Source organism: Hylobates moloch, unplaced genomic scaffold (genome assembly GCF_009828535.3).
Source record: "Hylobates moloch isolate HMO894 unplaced genomic scaffold, HMol_V3 SCAFFOLD_19, whole genome shotgun sequence".
NCBI lineage: Eukaryota > Metazoa > Chordata > Mammalia > Primates > Hylobatidae > Hylobates > Hylobates moloch.
Window position 1 is genome coordinate 35,904,660 of NW_026652294.1, and position 22,536 is coordinate 35,927,195.

The 22,536-nt window shown below is 50.3% G+C and overlaps 1 protein-coding gene across 11 annotated transcripts in view; it reads left to right on the forward strand.

The window, feature by feature from the left end:
* The first annotated feature begins 3,902 nt into the window (after positions 1–3,902).
* Positions 3,903–22,536, forward strand: part of MINK1 (misshapen like kinase 1) — a 65,738-nt gene continuing 47,104 nt past the window's right edge. For 8 of the 11 annotated variants that reach the window (XM_032139356.2, XM_032139357.2, XM_032139361.2 and 5 more), the window contains exon 1: positions 3,910–4,204. In XM_032139356.2, the coding sequence (XP_031995247.1) occupies positions 4,148–4,204 (57 nt within the window). In that variant the 5' untranslated portion in view covers positions 3,910–4,147. Of the gene's footprint in view, positions 4,205–22,536 lie in introns of all 11 variants that reach the window. The other 3 variants (XM_032139366.2, XM_032139369.2, XM_032139371.2) reach the window with 1 other exon arrangement.

Here is a 22,536-nt window from a genome sequence, read left to right on the forward strand (position 1 = left end):
GAAAAATAAGGCAGGCACTGAGCAGGGTGGTTCATGCCTATAATCCCAGCAACTCAAGAGCCTGAGGCAGGATTATCACTTGAGCCCAGGAGTTGGAGGCTGCCATAAACCATGATCATGCCACTGCACTCTAGCCTGGGTGATAGAGCAAGACCCCAACTCCTAAAGAAACAAACCGTTAGAAAAGAAAAAGAAGGCAAGAAAAGCCAGCAGAATCTTGAAGGGTCTTTGATGCTACACTTTATCTGCCTTTTTTTTTTTTTTTGAGACAGAGTCTCACGCTGTCACCCAGGCTGGAGTACAGTGGTGCAATCTCAGCTCACTGCAACCTCTGCCTCCCGGGTTCAAGCAATCCTCTTGTCTCAGCCTCCCGAGTAGCTGGGATTACAGGCACACACCACCACACCCGGCTAATTTTTTGTATTTTTAGTAGAGATGGCATTTCACCATGTTGGCCAGGCTGGTCTCAAAATCCCGATCTCAGGTGATCCACCTGCCTCGGCCTCCCAAAGTGCGGAGATTACAGGTATGAGCCACCATGCCCAGCCAATCTGGTTTTTGTTTTGTTTTGTTTTGAGACGGAGTTTTGCTCTTGTTGCCCAAGCTGGAGTTCAATGGCATGATCTCAGCTCACCACAACTTCCGCCTCCCAGGTTCAAGAGATTCTCCTGCCCCGGCCTCCTAAGTAGCTGGGATTACAGGCATGTGCCACTACACATGGCCAATTTTGTATTTTTAGTAGAGATGGGGTTTCTCCATGTTTGTCAGGATGGTCTCGATCTCTTGACCTCGTGATCCGCCCGCCTTGGCCTCCCAAAGTGCTGGGATTACAGGTGTGAGCCACCGTGCCTGACCTTTTTTTTTTTTTTTTTTTGAGACGGAGTCTCGCGCTGTTGCCCAGGCTGGAGTGCAGTCGCCCGCCTTGGCCTCCCCAAGTGCTGGGATTGCAGGCATGAGCCACCACCCCTGGCCAATTTTTTTTTTTTTTTTTGAGACGGAGTCTCGCTCTGTTGCCCAGGCTGGAGTGTGGTGGCACGACCTTGGCTCACTGCAAGCTCTGCCTCCGGGGTTCACGCCATTCTCCTGCCTCAGCCTCTGGAGTAGCTGGGACTACAGGCGCCCGCCACCACGCCCGGCTAATTTTTTTTTTGTATTTTTGGTAGGGATGGGGTTTCACCGTGTTAGCCAGGATGGTCTTGATCTCCTGACCTCGTGATCCTCCTGCCTCGGCCTCCCAAAGTGCTGGGATTGCAGGCATGAGCCACCGCGCCCGGCTTTATTTATTTATTTATTTATTTTGAGACGTTGTCTTGCTCTGTCACCCAGGCTAGAGTGCAGTGGCACGTTCCTGGCTCACTGCAACCTCTGCCTCCCGTGTTCAAGCGATTCTTCTGCGCCGGCATCCCGAATAGCCGGGATTACCGGCGCCTGCCACCATGCCTGGCTAATTTTTGTATTTTTAGTAGAGACATGGTTTCACCATGTTGTCCAGGCTGGTCTCAAACTCCTGACCTCAGGTGATCCACTCGTCTTGGCCTCCCAAAAAGTGCTGGGATTACAGGCGTGAGCCACCGTGCCCAGCCAATTTTTTGTATTTTTAATAGAGACGGAGTTTCACCATGTCTGCCAGGCTTGGCCGGGTGTGGTGGTTCACGCCTGTAATCCCTGCACTTTGGGAGGCCAAGGCAGGTGGATCACCTGAGGTCAGGAGTTCGAGACCAGCCTGGCCAACATGATGAAACTCCGTCTCAACTGAAAATACAAAAAATTAGCTGGGCGTGGTGGCATGCGCCTGTAATTCCAGCTACTCAGGAGGCTGAGATAGGAGAATTGCTTGAACTCGGGAGGCGGAGGTTGCAGTGAGCCAAGATCGTGCCACTGCACTCCAGCCTGGGCAAGGAGAGCAAAACTCTGTCTCCACCAAGGTGACATTTTCCACCCTGTGTCCTGTTCCCCAATAAAAACAAATTCACAAATTCACAAAAAAACTAAACTAAACTAAAACTGTCTCAAAAAAAAAAAAAAAAAAAAACCGCCATGTTGGCCAGGCTGGCCTCCAACTCCTGGCCTCAAGGGATCCTGTAATCTCTGCACTTTGGGAGACTGAGGCGGGCAGATCACTTGAGGCCAGGAGTTTGAGACCAGACTGGGTGACATGGCAAAGCCCCATCTCTACAAAACATATAAAAATTAGCCACGCATAGTGGCACGCGCTGCCTGTAGTCCTGGCTACTTGGGAGGCTGAGGCTGGAGGATAGCTTGAGCCCAGAAGCTTGAGGTTGCAGTGAGCAGAGATCATGCCATTGTACTCCAGCCTGGGTGACACAGCGAGACTTTGTCTTTAAAAAAAAAAAAATAGAGGCCGGGCGCGGTGGCTCATGCCTGTAATCCCAGCACTTTGGGAGGCCGAGGCGGGCGGATCACAAGGTCAGGAGATCGAGACCATCCTGGCTAACACGGTGAAACCCCATCTCCACTAAAAATACAAAAAATTAGCTGGGCGAGGTGGCGGGCGCCTGTAGTCCCAGCTATTCGGGAGGCTGAGGCAGGAGAATGGCGTGAACCCGGAAGGCGGAGCTTGCAGTGAGCTAAGATTGTGCCACTGCACTCCAGCCTGGGTGACAGAGCGAGACTCTGTCTCAAAAAAGAAAAAAAAAAAAAATAGAATTGACTTGAAGGAGTCAGGCCGGAAGGCCAAATAGGAGATGAATGGGGATAGCTGGTTGAATAAGGGCAGTGGCAAGGAAAATGGGCTAGGGGTTAGGGAAGGGGGCCGACTGGCTGTGCATCCAAATGCTAAGAAGGGTCCAGAAAGGAATGTGTTCAGCTATTTTCCAAGGACTTCTAAATTAAACTCTCTTAAATGATGTTTATATTAAGGCTGGTGGTGGAGTCTTTCAGAGGCAGTGTTGGTGCTAGATGAGCTCTTGAGGATCATACAGCCTCCCCCCTCAATTTCACAGTGAAAGAAAACCTCAGAGAAGCAAAGCAACTTGCTCAAGGTCACACAGCCTGTCAGTGGTAGAACATGACTCGTGGTTCTTAGATAGCATTACCCAGCCTCCACTGAGGCTAATGGCTGTAGGCGCTGTGCCAACATGACTAGATCTAAGGTGACCCAAGCAGTATTTTAAGGGATTGAACGCAGATTCCCTCTCTTCCTCTTCGCCACCCCTTCCTCCACGCGCGACTCCAGTGATCAATGAATAACTGTCGAAACAGTTCCTTTGTGCAGAACACTTTGTTAAAAGAGGTGCAGAGATACACGTCTGCGGTAGGATTCCTTATCCTGAGATCTGAGAGCTCCTCGATGCTTCCCCAACCTGCTAGGTGAGGGTGGAAAGGCATTCCTGAGGCAGCCGGTGCCCCTCCTCTGCCCCCCAACTCCCACGTGGTTTCTCCAGCCAAGTTCTCACGGAGTGGCCCCTCCCTCAGCGGCTCCACTGTTGCCATAGCAATTGGGTGGGTGGACAGCCCGTCCTATCTAGAGGCCACCCAGCCCTCGCGTGGGGAGTTACCATAACAACCCCCTAGTAATAGAGGGGGTTGGGTACCGCCCCCTTCCCCCGCAAATGGAAAGGTGGGTGGCTTGATTGGCAGCTGGGCACACGAAAGAAGGAGGGAAAGGGAAGGAAAGGCGTCAAAGGAGATCTGAGAAGGAAATAAGGGAAAGGGCAAAAAATTAGGGAAAGAAAAGGAAACGCGTGTGCGCACGCGCGCCAGCTGGTGGGCGCGCTCCGCGGCCGCCTCGGCCGCCGCCCACTTCTTTCACGCCAGGCTCGCGCGGTCGCTCCGTCCTCGGGCGCGTCTTTCGCCTGCTCGCCTGCGCCTGCGCGCAGGTGTCGGCGCCTTGGGGGAGGGGGCCCCGGCGCGCTCGCGTCACGCTCGCGCTTCCACCCTCCCAGTGCGCGGCCGCTCCGCGCCTGCGCAGGAGAGGCGGTAGGCTCGGGTGGCTGGCTCCGGGGAGATAGCGCCTGTCAGTCGGTGGGTCGGTCCTCGCGCCGGCCCTCCCTCTCCCTGGTCTCCTGGGGAGGCGCGGTGGAGTCCGCCCCCGGGGTTCTCCGATGGGGGAGAAGCGGCGACGGCGGCAGTGGAGTAACCGAGCTGGAGCGTGAGCGGCCCCGGTGCCCCGTTCCCCGCGGAGGCCATGGGCGACCCAGCCCCCGCCCGCAGCCTGGACGACATCGACCTGTCCGCCCTGCGGGTGAGCGCGCCGTCCCCCAGCCTCGCCCTGGTTCCTGTCCCCGCCGCAGGGGAGGGAGCGGGGTGGCTGCACGCCTCACGTGCTCCCGGGCGCCCCCTCCACCAGCCTGGGTCCCCTTGGCGACCCGTGCCCCTTTCCCGGACTCCCGCCGGGGCTGGGCCCCCGCCCTCTGCTCCCTTGTCTCTCCACTGGCTGCAGATGCTGGGAGCCAGTTCGGTCCCCACCCTGTGGTGCCCCGCCCCCACACATCCGTGCCACCCTACCTTTACTCTGGGGTTCGGGACCCACTGGTTCCCCTAAACTTAGCCTCCCCCATCACCTGGAGAATCTTTACTGTGGCTCCTTACCTCCTCTCGGCCCTTTTCCACCTTTGCCCTTACTTCTATCTTCTTCCTTCCCCTCCTCTTCCTCAGCTCCTCGAATTTTGACTTTGCAACTGTCTCGAAGCCTCTCTCTCATCCCTCTTTCTCTGCCTCGCCCACCCTTGAATTGCATCCTTTCCCTGGTCGGAATTTCAGCTACCCCACCCCTCGTACCGTCACCTTCAATCCCACGTTCAGTTTTCCCTGTCCCTTCTCTCCTGTTTCAAGTGCAGCAGTTCAGAACCAGGCATTTCCGGTCTCAGGGTCCCTGAATATTACATGACCAACTCTGCAGCAGCGTGGGGCTGGGAGCCCTCGGGGAGGAGGGGAGGCATTTCTTCTTTTTGGAAACTGTAGCACGGGCTGGGAAGAGGATGTTTACACACACACACACACACACACACACACGCGCACACACGACACATGCTACATGTGGTCAGGCGGAAGGTTTGGAAAGGCAGTGGGTATTTATGTTAGCTGAAGGCTGGAAGCAATGGAGACCTCTCAAGGTAGGGGCTAATAAGGAAAGGGGTTGAGAGGAAGCAAATGCTGCAGGAATTTCTTGGAAATACCCGTTCATTGTCCCTTGTGGGGCACTTACACACTCTGATGGAAGAGCTTTCTGTAGCATTTATGTTTTTCTTCGGCAGGGAGCTTTGGCTTAAGGGGCAACTTAGTGATTTCAAGGTGAACACTCCAGACTATCAGCCAGGTGGTGTTCTGATCCTGTGCCCTTCCAGGGCTCTCACCAGGCCAAGGTGTGGGGAGAGCAGGACTTCCCATCTCTAGGTTCGCTTCTCTGGAGGCCCCTGCTCAGACTGTCTTCTGGCTTTTGAGTCAGCCAGGGAACATGGCCAGTAGTGGGAAAAGGCGGACAGCCACACAGGTGCCCCGGATATGGCTGGAGGGGAGAGGGGAATTGAAGAGAGCAGAGTCATGTTGTTAATTGGGTTTCTCTAGGTGACACAGTTTTTTTTCTTCCCATTTTCAGGTCATAATTTGTTTGGTGCAATGTTGGGCTACGAGACCTGACTTGCTAGAGTTAACGTGATAAATTTCTGGGGAGAGGGGCTGCTCATTGAATTTCTCTGTGTGCCCAGGCACATGTGTGGTGTGTTGATGGGGAGAGAGTCTGAAGGCTTTAGGAGGGAGATTCTTAAGGTCAGCTTAGCCAGGGTTTAAACTGGGATGCCCAAGTCAGTTGGGATATAAGATGGAAATCCAGATTCTGAGTAAAAGTCCCTTAATGTGCTCCATTCTGGGATGAACTTCCACCTTTCCTTCCTACCTTGGTTATTGATTAACTGGCTACAGGTTCCTGTGGCTGGGGTGACTAAAATACAATAAAAAATGGGTAGGTCAGGCCGGGCGAGTGCTCACACCTGTAATCCCAACACTTTGGGAGGCCGAGGCAGGGGCATCACCTGAGGTCAGGAGTTTGGGACCAGCCTGGCCAACACTGTGAAACCCCTCCCTACTAAAAATATAAAAATTAGCCGCGCGTGGTGGCACACGCCTGTGATCCCAGCTACTCAGGAGGCTGAGGCAGGAGAATCGCTTGAACCGGGGAGGTGGAGATTGCAGTGAGCCAAGATTGCACCACTGCACTCCAGCTTGGGCGACAAAGTGAGACCTTGTCTTAAAAAAAACAAACAAACAAACAAACAAAAACGGGGCAGGTCCAAACCACAACCTTTGCTTTGAACCTTGTGGGACTCTGCTTGGGTTTCTCTTTCAGCCTCTTCTGGTAATTTGGCTTGGACTCTCAACCTGGGATTTCCAGCAATTCCACAAATACCCTCTGACCTTAGATGTGGTATTTCCCTTCTGGACTTCTCGGCTTGAAGCAATGTTAGCCTTCCTCAGTTGCCTCCAGCCTTACTCTCCTCTCCCTCCCCTCAGGAGACCTGGTGACCTGCTCCCAGTGCTTCTGTCTGGCCTGCCTTATGCTGCTTAAGAAAGCATTCTGCTTCCCCCTTTCCACCCTAAAATGCAAGGGCTTGAGGGAGAGCTGTACCTCCTTTGACATGGGGCTGGCCAGGGCCTACCTTCTCCCTGCTGCTGACCTTTTCTCAGTGCCTGTCCCCCCGACTCCACCCCAGAGAGCTGTGGCACTGTGGAGCAGCTAGTGTGGTCATCTCTTGTGCTATTCCTGTCTGTTTTCCAGTGAGAAATGGTGTCTCCCTTTACTACACCATCTTGTGTTGGGGGCTGGGGAGAGGGATGGGAGAGGAACATATTCAGTATTTATTTGCTGGCCTTAAAGAGCCCAAGGTGTATTTCTCCTCTTGTTTCAAGATAAGACTTGGTTTTCAGCTGGTGATGAGAGTAATCGCCTGATATTAGGGAAGATTGAATTGCGTTAATCTCTTAGCCATGTGTGGGGAAGCCAGATGGACCTGCTACTTTGTAGCCACAGCCACACTTGACCTCTTTGAGGTTCCTTTTCTCCACCAGCCTGGCTGCAGTGTGGTGAGGAAAAGCATGGGGTTTGGAGTTGCGGCCCTGGGTTCAAGTCCTAGCTTCTTCCCTTACAGTGTAACCCTGGCCCTGCTCCCCTTACTGCAGATTCTGCCAAGAGCCTTACCCTCTCTAAGCTTCATTCAGTTCTGTATCGTGGGCATGGTAATAGTACTGAATGCAGAGTTGCTGAGGATTAAATGCACATTAAGTACTTAGTACAGTTCCCAGCACATAGTGATCATATATGTGATAGCCCTTTTTGTAGTTATTTTTATCAAATGGCAATCAGAGAAGCCTTCCAGGACAACTTTATCTAAAATAGCACTCCCTCCGCTGCTTTATTTTTATACAGAATTTTATATAGCATTCCCTTAGTTTGCTTTATCCTTCCTCATAGTATTTATCACCAGCTGACATATATATTTCTGTCAGCCCCACTAAAATGTCAGTTCACTGGCCTGGTGTGGTGGCTCACGACTGTAATCCCAGCACTTTGGGAGGCTGAGGCAGATGGATCACCTGAGAGGTCAGAAGTTTGAGACTAGCCTGGCCAACATGGTAAAACCCCATCTCTACTAAAAAAAAAATACAAAAAAATTAGCCAGGCGTGGTGGCGCATGCCTGTAATCCCAGTTACTCAGGAGGATGAGGCAGGAGAATCACTTGAACCTGGGAGGTGGAAGTTGCAGTGAGCCAAGATTGCACCACTGCACTCCAGCTTGGGCGACAAAGCCAGACTCTGTCTCAAACAACAGCAACAACAACCAACAGTTCAGTGAAAGCTAAGATTTTGACTATTTTGTTCATTTTTGTATCCCCAGTGCCTGTAACCGTGTTTTGCACATAATGGGGGCTCAAATGTTTGTTGAAGAAGTGCCTGTTACAACACGTGAAAGCTCAGTGCAGTGCTTGCTTAGAGAAAGTATTCAATAAACCCCAGGCTTCTTAGGCTTCATTTTGCCCCTCTTTTATTTATGCACAATTAAGAATATATTTTTTTTCTGGGATGTTTTTAGAATCTGACCTTGTCTGGGGTAAACAGTTTTGGAAGCCTCCAGCTGAGCGGTGCCCTTGAAGTAAAGTTAGGATCATCCGAGAGAAAATGTGGACCTCTGTGTCTAAGCTTGGTTGTATTCCAGGAGAACCTTCTGACTTGGAACTCTTGGCTTCTCACAAAGGGTAAATATCAGCGGAAGTGGACGGGACAAGGAGGGGGCAGGCCCCGGCCTGACCTCTTTCCTTTTGCATTGCTCCTTTTGGTTGACCCACTTCGTAAATCAAACAGCTTCTTTTTACCGTCCAGCTCGAAGTTTTTGACTGCAGTGTCCTTGAAACTATGGAGCTATGCTTAGCGTCACTGGATTGAAATCATAGCATGGAGCACATTCAAGAAGGACTTGTTGCTCTGTGGTAGCTGCTGACAGAGATGTTCTTTTTCAAATGATTTTGTGTTGTTGTGTCTGTTCTTTGGAGAAGTGTCTTCGCCTTCCTCCTCTCTTCATGCGGCTGTGGAGCCAGCACCACTCAGAAAGCTGGCAGTTCTGGGCATGTATTTCTAGGCTGCTGAGCAACGTGGGACTGCCACTGTGTTCTGATGTGCTAGCTGTCCAAATGTTGATGACAGATGCCTTAGGCAGGAGAATGGGAAGAGTGACCTCCTGCTGCAGAAGTAAGGACATTCAGTAGTGACTTTTTTTCCCTAGAAAATTGCAAAAGGGGGATGGGGCTGTTTGGAGAGCTCGAGGCATTTAGAGTATAGTGAAATGCTGCTTTGGCAAAATGACAGAAGGAAGATTACCGAGAACTTGGCCGAAACTAGGTGATCAGTCATTCCCCAAACAGAGGGAGAGACATCACCACCCTTTATGCTATGGGATAGGACAGACTGCCATAGTCCTTAGGGATATACACAGCAGGGAGGTTTTGACAGGTAAGATAACAGTAAGGTCAGCAAGGGAGCCAGCTGGCCCACCCCCTCTCTCTTGCCCCAGGAGCTCAATTAAAACTGTGCTGTGTAGAATCCTGATTTCAAATCTGGCCTCCATTCCTTTCCGCATTGAACTGTGTGCCTAAGACAGGGTAACACATACAACTTGCACATGTAAACCATCTTTGTTTGTCATTTAGGGAACACGATGGCAGGAAGTGTGCAACGGCTCTTGATAAGCTTGTGTTCTGGCGTAGGTCTGTAGATAAGGCATGCGGTAACCTCTCAACCCAGAAACATAAAGCAATTCTAGACTGGAGAACATCTCCAGAAGCCTGTGAGAGTCTGCCTGTCTAATATTTCTGTCTCTAGACAAAGTTGAATCACAGTTATCAATAATCCCCTGTCCTGCACCAGTCAGTTGCCAAGCATTGGCGGTCTACTGTATTGAGAATCAGGTTCCAGATTCTATGGAAAGGATGTAATACAGTACTCAGTCCTCTACTAAGTTATTTAACCAGATCTCTGGGGACATCCACCCAAGCAATGCCTTTCCAAGCCTAGACTCTTTTTTTTTTTTTTTTTTTTTTTTTTTGACATGGAGTCTCGCACTGTCGCCCAGGCTGGAGTGCAGTGGCGCAATCTCGGCTCACTGCAAGCTCTGCCTCCCGGGTTCACGCCATTCTCCTGCCTCAGCCTCCCGAGTAGCTGGGACTACAGGCGCCTGCCACCACGCCTGGCTAATTTTTTGTATTTTTAGTAGAGACAGGGTTTCACCATGTTAGCCAGGATGGTCTCGATCTCCTGACCTTGTAATCTGCCTGCCTCGGCCTCCCAGTGTGCTGGGATTACAGGCGCGAGCCACCGCGCCCGGCCTAGACTCTTTTTCTTAACTGTTACTGTTTTCCTCAATATCCTACAACCTTCAAGGTTGGGACATTTTTGTTAAACCTGATTTCCTTGAATTACACGCATTTTCTGTGGTCAGTGGGCAGTCATCTTGAAACCTGGTCTTCAGCCCCCCTCCCTTCAACACCTACTTTTTACTACTATCTGTCTCAGTCTTCTCTTTCCTGGATTGAAGACAGAACAAAAGTGATCAGGTTAATAAATCAACTCTCAGCATTTCTTGAATGCACACATAGTAAGATACAAAACCATGACTTGGTAGAAGACACAGCTCACGGCCATTCTCTGCTCTCTCCAGTTCTTTTGCCATTCTCCTCCCAACCAACCAGTCCTTGACTTGAGACTGGGCTTCTCTTACCTATAGGAAGCTCTTCTAGGGGGTAATGGAAACAGGGTTTTGAGGCTGTTTGTTCTTACTAAGGGCGGGAATAGTAAAGGGAGGAGAGAAAAGAGGGATGGAATTGTAGTGACCCAAGAGAGCCCCTGGAGATTTTGTCCAGTAGCTAGACAGCCTGAGGTTGTATGTGCTACGTGTGGGTAGGATTTCGTGTTCTGTTTGAGGAAAGATCTAGAACTAGGCACAGAGGACACAGTGGTGATACAGTCTAGTAGTAGGGAGAGACATTAATCAAGTAATTATTTATTGATGTGTGTGTGTGATTGCCAGCCATGATAAGGACTGTAGCGAAAACTTTAACATGCCGTGGGCACATATAACAAGAGTTGTTTTGAGCATATGTTCTCAGGATCTCCTGAGGGCTGTGTCATGGAAAAAAATTGCTTTTACGAGACAAAACTTTTTTTTTTTTTTTTGAGACGGAGTCTGGCTCTGTCACCCAGGCTGGAGTGCAGTGGCGCGATCTCAGCTCACCGCAAGCTCCGCCTCCCCGGCTCACGCCATTCTCCCGCCTCAGCCTCTCCGAGTAGCTGGGACTACAGGTGCCCGCCACCACGCCTGGCCAACTTTTTGCATTTTTAGTAGAGACAGGGTTTCACCGTGGTCTCGATCTCCTGACCTCGTGATCCGCCCCCTCGGCCTCCCAAAGTGCTGGGATTACAAGTGTGAGCCACCGCGCCCCACCGAGACAAAACTTTTATAAGACAAAAATGTCTAGTTGATTGAGAGAGACGTAAATCATGTCAGAAAGCTAAACTGGCATTGCTGCAGAAAGATTAGATACAATTGAACCAGCAGGTAGAGTTTGGTGATGGCGAGAATTGGGAGACTCTGGAATGGGGCCATTCTTATGGTGAAGCATTTGGTCAACAATTGAGGGCAAGAAGCCTGAGGATGGGGTGGAAACTCCAGGCTTAATTCCAAAAGGATTTCTTCTGAATCTTCCTGTGGGAGGGGAAAAATGGTTTATTTGTTTGTCTCGAAAGTTAAGAGCATGTATATGGGAAGAGCTTATGACGCATATAATCCTCATTTTTACTTACTGGGGGAGGGAGTCTGGGTCCTGGGTCTGTGGACTTAGATGTGGCTCCTCAGAATGGGGTGTATGAGAGAGGAGGGTATATCCCTAGATGTTATTAGCCTAAGGGGTGCCTGGGGTTTGGAAGGTAGGTAAGTCTCACGGAAATAAGAACAAGTAGGCCCAGCCCTCAGCTTAGCTGCCGTGGTCTGTGGGAAGTGGGATTCTTTCTAACATTGGATAGATAGTGTATATAAATAGACAAGACTCTCCATTTACATTGTATACAAGTAAAGGATGAGTGGGGTGTGGAGGGGGAGTGTTACTGATTTTGTGTGTTTGAAAGGAAACAGGGTTGGGGAAGCCACAAGTCTTGGGCTTCCTGCAGGAGCCAGACTCTGGGACCAGCTTGAATGTCAGGAGGATGGCAGCGTAGAAGACGGTGGGGTGGGCTGTGAGGAGAGTTTGGTGGCACAGCCTGTGGGAGGAGCCTGGGTGGCTGGAGAGAGATGAATGGAGGAAATGGGGACGGGCTGCCTAAGAAAAATGGTGATGGTTGGCGAGGGAGGAGATAAGAAGACCTTTGACAGAGGAGATAGCTGAGACCTCAGGTTCATCCACAGCAGGAGAATTCCAGGGCCACAGGGGACAGGCGATGTGGGGAGTGTCTGTGGTCACAACTGGTAGCCCCAGCACTTAGAGCCTGTGACTCAGTATGTACACATAGCACCAAATGCTTTTTGGTTCTGTCTTGGGCATCTCCGCCATTGGCACTTCCGCCAGTGGTTTCTTCCATTGCCTTTGGGATGAGCAGGCCTCCTGAAAGCAGGCCTGATATTCGCTGGTCTTCTGACAAAGAATGGGAAATTTCTCACACCGTCTTGCTCCAGGAGCCACCTGGGGATGGGATTTGAAGGGCTTGGGTTGCCGAATTGCTCCTAGAACCACAGGCTTAGGGGAGTTTTCCATGAACAGCGGTCCTGGCAGGGACAGACTGAGGACCGGTAGGGCTGAATGAAGACAATCCCACCTCCTTCAAGAGCCACCTTAACTTACGTTTTTTTCCCACAAAGCCTCCCCTGATTTTGCCAGCCTTTACCGATCACGTCATCCACTTTCTCACAGACCTTACAATTTATCATTGGCTTATATATTGCCTTATATTGAATAATGTTTTATAGTCTTGTTTTTCCTACCACTTCCTTATGTACAGAGACTGTGATCCATATTTCCTCTTGATTGATCCCTGTAAAGATGCTGAGCACACAGTAGGGGTTCAGAAATTACTTGGTAAGAGACATAGATCTAAGTATGTCTGTGACTGGTCCTTTCCTACTAGATTCAATCCACAAGCAGTACAGGGTGCCCAGTATATGCTGGGCACCGTGGGATACAAAGCAATACAGGTGCTGACTCAGTGGTTCTCAGCCAGGGCACCGCTGGCCTCCAGGGGGTGTTCGGAAATGTTGAAGAGAGAGGATTAACTGTCTTGGGAGCGCCGGGTGCGGGCCTGTAATCCCAGCACTTTGGGAGGCCGAGGCGGGAGATCGAGACCATCCTGGCTAACACAGTGAAACCCCGTCTCTACTAAAAATACAAAAAAAATTACCCGGGCATGGTGGCGGGCGCCTGTAGTCCCAGCTACTCGGGAGGCTGAGGCAGGAGAATGGCATGAACCCGGGAGGCAGAGCTTGTAGTGAGCCTAGATCGTGCCACTGTACTCCAGCCTGGGCGACAGAGCGAGACTCCGTCTCAAAAAAAAAAAAAAACTGTCTTGGGAGCACTAACGGCATTTAGCACATGGGGATTGGGGATGTTAACCATCTGGCAGAGTCTGGGACAGTGCATCGAAGAGCTGTTTTTCTTTTCTTTTTTTTTTTTTTTTTTGAGACAGAGTCTTGCTGTCGCCCAGGCTGGAGTGCAGGGGCGCGATCTCGGCTCACTGCAGGCTCCGCCCCCCAGGGTTCACGCCATTCTCCTGCCTCAGCCTCCCGAGTAGCTGGGACTACAGGCACCCGCCACCTCGCCTGGCTAATTTTTTTGTGTGTTTTTAGTAGCAACGGGGTTTCACTGTGTTAGCCAGGATGATCTCCATCTCCTGACCTCGTGATCCGCCCGCCTCAGCCTCCCAAAGTGCTGAGATTACAGGCATGAGCCACCGCGCCCGGCCTGAAGAGCTGTTTTTCCACCCAGATTGCTACTGGTACCTCTCATGAACTTGTTATGGACATGGGAGAGACCCGGGGAAGGACTGGACAGGTTTCTTCCACGAAGTAGGAAGTAGTTCCTAAGTCCCCTGTGTACTTCTTTCCAGGTAGAGAGAGGAATGTGGGCTCTAAATTACCCTTGTGCATGGCACATATCTAGCAGCTTTTGTCTGCTAGCATACCTCTGGACGTAAAATAGGTAGGCTCCCAGCCAGACTGTAAGGAAGATTTTCATGTTCTCTTTTCACCACCCACCCACTCTTTCTTTCAAGGCACATTTTTAAGAAAGTGGCTGAAGCTTGCAATACTTAGTCTTTAGTTCTAAGTGACTCAGGAAAGAGTCTTCAAGAAAACAGCTGGACAGAGTGCCCCAAAGCCTGAGCAGCGTGAGGCAAAGATAGGCAGGTGCATGCGGCGTCTGAGAGAGGGGCCAGCGCATCGTCTCTTCTCTGGGGTCTTTTCATCCTACACTTGTCTTTTTGAAGACAGAGGTGTGGTGAATGAATGTCATTAGTCCCATCTCGGAGAGTGACCAGAGAGAGTAGAAGACACCTTGCCCTAGTGTATCCTTTCAGGGTGGATGAGTGGCTGGGAAGCAGCACATCTGAGCGGGACGAGCTGGAGCTGTGCAGCAGAGCTGCCTTCCACGGCTCGCTGTTTCCCAGTCCCAGTCAAGACAGCAGAACTCGGTAGGCTCCTGGCCTTGGGTAGCTAAGGTTTGGAGGAGGTGGAGAGAGTCCGCCTAACCTTAAGAGTCATTCCTCACAGTGGAAACTACCTGAGCCCCACGTGTCGAAGCAGGGTAGGGGGAACAGGCAGGATGTGGATCAGAAGTTGATTGGGGCTGGGCGCAGTGGCTCATGCCTGTAATCCCAGCACTTTGGGAGGCCAAGGCAGGCAGATCACTTGAGGTCAGCAGTTCGAGACCCGCCTGGCCAACATAGTGGAACCCCGTCTCTACTAAAAATACAAAAAATTAGCCAGGCATGGTGGCAGGCAACTGTAATCCCAGCTACTGGGGAGCCTGAGGCAGGAGAATCACTTGAACTGAGGAGGCGGAGGTTGCAGTGAGCCTAGATTGCGTCACTGCACTCCAGCCTGGGCAACAGAATGAGATTCCATCACAAAAAAAAAAAAAAAAAGAAGTTGGTTGGTTCTAGTAAGTCCTTTTTCTGTCTGTCTTCTGTTTGGAACAAAGATTGCTCTGATAGAAGTCATTTATATTATGATGCAGATTCATTTCAGAAGGGGGTGTTTGGGGTTGGAATAAGAACAGTAATGAACACTTACCGTGCAGTAGGTTCTTTCCTTCTGTAATCTCGTCCCTCACAGTAACCCTTTGAGGTGGACGATATTATCCTCATTTGCAAGATGAAGAAACCAAAGCTTGCAGAAACTAACTTGGAAGTTAAGTAACTTGCCTGAGGTTGGACAGCCAGTAAGCAGCAGAGCCCACATTCAGACTCAAGTCTGACTCCAAAACCTAGGTTGCCATGCTATTGAAGGGAGGCCTGCTCCCACGTGGCGGGGTGTATTTGGGTGTGGGCACTGAGGGGAGGACAGGAGGGCAGTGTGTAGCTGGCACTCTAGACTGCATGCAACTAGTATTATTTTCTGCCTGTTTTTTGGTTTGTTTTTGCTTTTTTTGAGATGAAGTCTTGCTCTGTTGCCCAGGCTGGAGTACAGTGGCACGATCTAGGCTCACTGCAACCTCCATCTCCCAGATTCAAGTGATCCTCCTGTCTCAGCCTCCCGAATAGCTGGGATTACATGTGCGCACCACCACACCTGGCTAATTTTTGTATTTTTAGTAGAGACAGGGTTTCACCATATTGGTCAGGCTGGTCTCGAACTCCTGACCTCAGGTGATCCACCCACCTCGGCCTCCCAAAGTGCTGGGATTACAAGTGTGAGCCACCGTGCGCGGCCTGCCTGTTTTAATTGTAAATGTGTGATATTTCTGTGACATATGGTAAACAGGCTTTGTGGGCTTACTGAGGACTATAACGTTATCCATAATGTTTCTTGGTAAAGTTTTTGGAGACTTGGAATATGGCCTGTTTCATGGCCTGGAGACAGCCTGTATGAGAGATAGTTACTGCCCTCCAGGAGCACATGGCCTCTAGATCTGTGTCTTAATAGAGGACACCTTTTATTTATATACCTGGGTCTTTTTGAGGTGGGAAGAGTAAGTGACCTGAGCCTGAGCTGAACAGGTGGTGGGTTGGCACTGGGGAGCACATGCTGGGAATACAGAGCTCCATGGGGCTCGTACCCAGAACTAATAGAGATTTCTAAATGTAGGGCCGCTGGGCAGATCACTGTGATGACGAGAAGGACATGCAGAAGACTTCAGAATATTTGGTCTGCAGGAAAGATAGTCGAATAATTCAAAAGAAAGCCTCTTCAGAGGGAGGAGAGGAAGGCTGTCTCATTCCCCCCCACCCTTTAAAAATGTATTGTTATTTTTTTTTAATGTCATTAAGTATATGTAAGACTTACCATTATAACCATTTTTCAGCGTACAGTTCTGTGGCATTAAGTACATTAAGTTGTGCAACTGTAACCACTATCCATCTCCAGAACTTCTTCATCCTCCCCAAATGAAACTCTGTACTCATTAAACACTGACTCTCTGAACCCGCCACCTTCCAGCCCCTGGCAACCACCATTCTGCATCTCATCGTCTTTTGTGTGTGCAGAGTTGAGCAGAGGGTCTGACCGAGCAGATGCTTAATATTTGTTGAGTCAGCCTAGGTGCATGTCTCAGAAGTCCATGTATCATCAGCCAACCCAGAACACAACCCCCCTCCCAGCTCTAATGCAAGATGACAGGTTTCTGAAAGGGATTTTAGATGAAATGGCTTCCTGGAATCACAAGAGGATTGGGCAGTAGCAAGAGAAGTTAAGGGTTTCTGTTCCGTATTCAGTTCCTTTTGCCACCCCCCAGCCGTAACTTGCATTCTGGTTCTGCTATGGTCATGTTCGTCATCTTGCTTGTTTTCAGCCTCTTACTTCATCTCATCCTGGGGGTCTGATGGGTAGGTGCTAGAGGAAGTTGGAAATAAGATCGTTTAGGGGATGAAGATCATAGGATATAATAGCATTTCTGTATTAGTATTTGAGGGGTACATGTGTTAAAGGGGGGGTCAACCCTCCTGGACCTCCAGGCCTGGACAGTTGAGAGCCAGGTCAGGCTCTGTATTCCTCTAGTGTTCATACCCCTGGACAGACCCAAAGCGTGATCTGGAATTGAGTTGGATTTTTTTTTTTTTTTTTTTTTTTGAGACAGAGTCTTGCTCTGTCACCCAGGCTGGAGTGCGGTGGCACCATCTCGGCTTACTGTAGCCTCCACCCCCGGGTTCAAGCGATTCTCCTGCCTCAGCCTCCCAAGCATAATAGCTGGGACTACAGGCATGCGTCACCAAGCCCAGCTAATTTTTATATTTTTAGTAGAGACGAAGGTTTTACTGTGGTGGCTGGGCTGGTCTCAAACTCCTGACCTCAAGTGATCCGCCTGCCTCGGACTCCCAAAGTGCTGGGATTGCAGGCGTGAGCCACCGCACATGGCTGAGTTGGATATTTTAGAGCAGAGATGAATGCAATGGCCTCCCTGGCCTCCTCACTTTCCCTCATCTTTGCTATTTACAGTTTCTCATTGACCTTCATGGGGAAGGAGGAAAAGGGGAGGGAGTGACACACTTATTCTCCAGGTGACCCAGGAAGAGAGGAGGGCAGGAGAGCCCCCTGTCTTAGAGGTCAAAATACAGGCCTCTAGCTGGTAGGCTGGGGTGGTATCTTAGGGTACACTGTTGTGGGCTGTGCCCTCACATTACCAGGCAGAAGCCTGCAGCACAAAAGACCTCTGCGTTTCCTCACAGTAGTGTCAGATTGCAAGGATCAAGGGAAGACTCAAGGACTCGTGAGGTCTTTTTTTCTCTGTCTCTGTGTACAACCTTAGAGGAGGCGACATGTATTTGATGACACCTTCCAGGAACTGCCCAATACGGAATGGCCCTTCTCACCACAATTCCTCTTACTGCAGTCTAAAGCCTACTTTTTTCTTAGGCTGAGCCAGGTCTGAATGGCAGTCAGTTGTTTTCCTTGGACTGAGTCTCAGTCTACCCCACCCTAATGTTCAAAGTTTGAATGAAGGAATGTTCCAATTGATGACTCCTAGAGACACTAACATCCTTAGGTGTTGTCCTACAGTCTGCCTGGATGTTGTTCCCATCACCATCGCCAATACAAGTAATGAGTGATTGAAGTGTCTGTGTTTATAGCAGAGCCTCTATGGGCCATCTTATTATTACTTTTTTTGAGACAGGGTCATGCTCTGTTGACCAGGCTGGAATGCAGTGGCATGATCATAACTTGCTGTAGCCTTGAACTCCTGGCCTCAAGTGATCCTCCCACCTCTGCCCCCCAGAGTGCCAGGATGACAAGTGTGAGCCACATGCTCGGCCCCATCTTACATTTCAGAAGGTGCCAGCAGTCGGCCAAGGCCTCAGAGCTAGTGAGAGCTGACTTCCCATACTCATGCCTCATGACTCTGCTGCATTGCCCAGTCCCCACCAGAAACAAAGATCTCATGTGAGCTTGGTCAGTGTGGAGTCCAAAGTGTAGTCTTTGCAGATTAGGTGTGTTTCACAAGTTAACAATGAACATACCTGCTACTGCCCAGATCTCCAGTCCTGGCCTCATAACCTCCTCAGGTGGCCCAAATTGCCCATCTCTGAAGAGCTGTCAGTGGGAGGCCTGCTAACACAACGGGTTGTTTGACTTTGCCTTTGAGGCAATGTGATCCATGGAGTGAACATGGCATGAGGAGCTGGGCGACCTGGTTCTCGTTTTGGTTCCACTTCATTCATTCATTCATTCATTCATTCAGATGGAGTCTCGCTCAGGCTGGAGTGCAGTGGCGCAGTCTCAGCTCGCTGCATCCTCTGCCTCCTCGGTTCAAGCAATTCTCCTGCCTCAGCCTCTAGCGTAGCTGAGATTACAGGCTCCCACCACCACGCCTGACTAGGTGAGCTGATGCTGGTTTGAATCCAAGTCTGTCTCCAAAGCCTATGCCGTTGCAGGGAGTGTTTCCCAAGGACTGTAGGATGATGGGATTCCTAAGATCCCTTCAGGCCCAGGAGTCCTTCTTTCTTCCTGAAAATTTTTGAGTGCCTACTATGAGACAGAGCCAGCCCCCTGTCTTAGAGGTCAAAATATGCTGTATTTGTTCTCACACTGACTTAAACATATGAATATATTAAATGTGTAATTTGCAGCGTTCTATATATAAGGAAAAGTGCATGTGTGAGGTGGTGACTGTGTGTTAAGCTGGGAGGAGCTGACAGAAACGGGGGGTGCCAGTGGCCAGGGCGGGTGGTGTCTCAGAGCTGGTCTCGGAAACATCAGTTCCTAGTGTGTAGAGAGATCTCAGGTTGGGCGCGGTGTTGGAGTGTGGGCATGGAGCCCAGCCCATGTCCATGGGAAGGACATAAAACATAAAGGGAAGTTTCAGAAAAAGGTCTGGTCCCAGTGCAGTGGGTCAGGCCTGTATTCCCAGCACTTTGGGAGGCAGAGGTGGGTGGAGTGCTTGAGCTCAGTAGCTTGAGACCAGCCTGGGCAACATAGAGACCTCGTCTCTGTTTAAAAGGAGAGAGAGCGGGGAGAGAGAAAGGAAGAAGGAGGGAGGGAGGACGGGAGGGAGTCGGAAGGACTATTTGATTTGAAATATGACCTCCAGAATACGTACACTCCAGAGACGGTTTCCCGAGTCTGTTAGTGCTGAGGAGGAAGAGCAGTCAGAACCAAGTGGGGACTGACTTGTGAAGACAGGGAATTGTTCCTTAGGGACAGAGAGGGACCTGGAATGGGGGACCTTTCCCATCACTCCCTGCAACTGCACAGACCTTGGAGACAGACTTGATTCAAACCCCAGTTCTGTCACTATGTGTTCTTCGGCAAGTAACTCATACCCCTATGCCTCAGTGTTTGGGGGTATTTATTTGAGACGGAGTCTCAGTCTGTCACCCAGGCTGGAGTGCAGTGGCACAATCTCGGCTCACTGCAAACTCCGCCTGCCAGGTTCACGCCATTCTCCTGCCTCAGTCTCCCAAGTAGCTGGGACTACAGGCACCTGCCACCACGCCTGGCTAATTTTTTGTATTTTTAGTAGACACGGAGTTTCACTGTGTTAGCCAGGATGGTCTCGATCTCCTGACCTTGCGATCCACCTGCCTCAGCCTCCCAAAGTGCTGGGATTACAGGTGTGAGCCACCGCGCCTGGCCTCATTTTTGTATTTTTTAGTAGAGACGGGGTTTTGCCATGTTGGCTAGGCTTGTCTTGAACTCCTGACCTCAGGTGATCCATCCGCCTCAGCCTCCCAAAGTGCTGGGATTACAGGCCTGAGCCACCGCGCGTCTGGCCCCTGTGCCTCAGTTTTGTCCTTTGTAAAATGAAGATAACAAGAGTCACCTAACAGGGATGTTGAGAGGATTAAATACAAGGGATGTAAAGTGCTTCGTCTGGTAAATGCTCATTAGACAGGTGGTAGCTGCCCAACATCTCTTATTGCACAAAGTTCCCAGAAAGCGTGTCTCCTGGGGTTCTTTAACATTCCTCTCCCCCTGACTTAGTATTTTGTTTAAGAAAGAGAAAACCACCCAGTCTATTGATTTTCATGTAAATGGCTGAGAGTGAGTCAGTGAGCCCCAGGTGTAGACCTGGAATTCTGTGGGCTTGGCTCCCCTTTCCCAGTCCTAGAGCCTCCTACCATCTCCTGAAAGTCTTCCAGCATCACTGCAAGGAAGAGTAACTTCAAAATCTTCTATCTGAACACGAAACTCCTGTTTGTCCTGACTCAGGAATTCCGGCAATCACTGGGCAGTCACCCTGGCCCTGCGTGCTGCTTTCTGTAAAAGCTCTGGACCCACCCAGAGAAAGCATTCAGCCTGAAGGGAAAACCTGTGCCTCACCCTTGGGGACACACAGCTTTGTTGGGATGTGAGAGAAAAGACATTCGCACAAAAATTATAAAGAGCTTTATTGAAAGGCACAGATTCAAGGCTGGGCGGCCCAGGATGCTGGGCTCCTTACTCTGCCTTGCTGGAGATTCAAGATTCCTTCCTTGAGCCTTTGTGCGCTCCCCACCCCTGCTCCTCCCTTGGTTAACTCTTGCTTGTCCCTGTGGTCTCAGCGTTTGTTTGTTTGTTTGTTTGAGAAGGAATTTTGCTCTTGTTGCCCAGGCTGGAGTGCAATGGCATGATCTTGGCTCATCGCAACCTCCATCTCCTGGTTTAAGCAATTCCCCTGCCTCCGCCTTTCGAGTAGCTGGGATTACAGGCACCCGCCACCATGCCCGGCTAATTTTTTGTATTTTTAGTGGAGATGGGGTTTCTCCATGTTGGTCAGGCTAGTCTCGAACTCCCAGCCTCAGGTGATCTGCCCGCCTCGGCCTCTCAAAGAGCTGGGATTACAGGCGTGAGCCACCGCACCTGGCTTGTCTCAGCTTAAATATCACTTCCGTAGCAGGCCTTTCCTGGCTCCCTTCCCCATCATGACCTCCTTTAATCTTTCTTTTCTTCTTTTTTTTGAGACAATGTCTCCCTCTGTCATCCAGGCTGTAGTTCAGTGGCGCGAGCATGGCTCACTGCAGCCTCCTTGAATCTTTCTGATAGCACTCTGTACTTTGTCATCAGAGTCTTTGACAGGTGTTATGTAATTATGTCTTTAATGTCTGCTTCCTTGACTAGACTGTAAGCTCCATGAAGGAAGAAGGGACCATTTCTGTTTTGTTCAATGCCACGTTACAGTATCTAGCAATGCCTCTACATAGCTGACACTCAGTGTTTGTTGAATGAATGCGTGAGCCGGCTCATCAGTCCATAGAGTTGGCATGAAAGGTGTCTGGGAAGGTTTCTTAGGATAAACAGGAGAGACAGGCCTGGTGAAAAGTTGAGTGAACATGTTTGCTCCATCCTGCCGGTCAGGAAGTTCCCCTTCTGTCTCACCTGCGTCCCTTCAGCTGTAATTTATCCTGGGTTGGTCCTTGGTGGGGCCAGAGAATATCTGGTCTCCACCCTTTGGAGAGTAACCCTGTTCTTTCTCAGAGTGTGATTCAGACAGTCCTTCCTCCTCTTCCTGCTGCCCCCGCCCCCCCCCCCCCCCCCCCCCCCCCCGCCCTCTACCTGTTCTTCCTCCAGCTGACTCAGCTTCACACCCTCTCCCTCTCCTTCCAGGATCTCTTTTCCTGTCCCCTTGTCCTTCAGAGCTTTCCTTCCTAAGTTTTCTCTCATGGCCTCTCATTGGTCTTCTGGAATTCGAAATCATATGGGTACAGGTCACAAGTTTTCTTGGTCTTGAAGCTTCCCTAGTCTCTTCCCTTGGGTTTGTGGACACCTGACTCCCACAGAAGGAGGCTGGCAATAAGATATAACGATCTGTTTGTGCTGCAATTGAAAACCAGCAGCAAGAAGCCTTATTATTATCCAACCCCGATTACTACTGTTGTCCTCCTCCGTTAGCTTGGTATCTGCCAGCCTGAACGGGCCTGGCATCTCCTTTCTGCCCCCTCCCACTGCCATGCTGTGCCCTTCCTTGCTCTCTCTGGTGTCCGCTTCCCAGGGACTGCCCCTCCTCCCTGCCCGTCAGCCTGCCTCCGAGGCCACAGATCTGTTTTTCCTCCCTTCTGTCTCACCTGCCCTCCTCTCAGTTCTACTTTTTATCTTGTTTCTTCTGTCCTGAACTGCCACACTTCACCCTAAATTCCAGTAACGCCAACAGTTTTAGTAAATCACTTTTTTCCACAGTTTTGCCTTGCTCTGTGGGAGCCAGTTTCTTCATAATGACTCTATGCAAATTTGTAGCACTTTATGGATTTTAAAATGTTTTTACATCGGTGAATTCTTGTGAAATGGGCCTGGGTAGATAAGGAAAAGAGCCTCTAAGAGGTTAAGTGATTTGCGGATTTGCCTAAATTATACAGAAGTGTCAGAACCAGTGTCCAGGCCTTCCGATTCTTAGTGCAGTAAACACTAAGCACTATCATTCCAT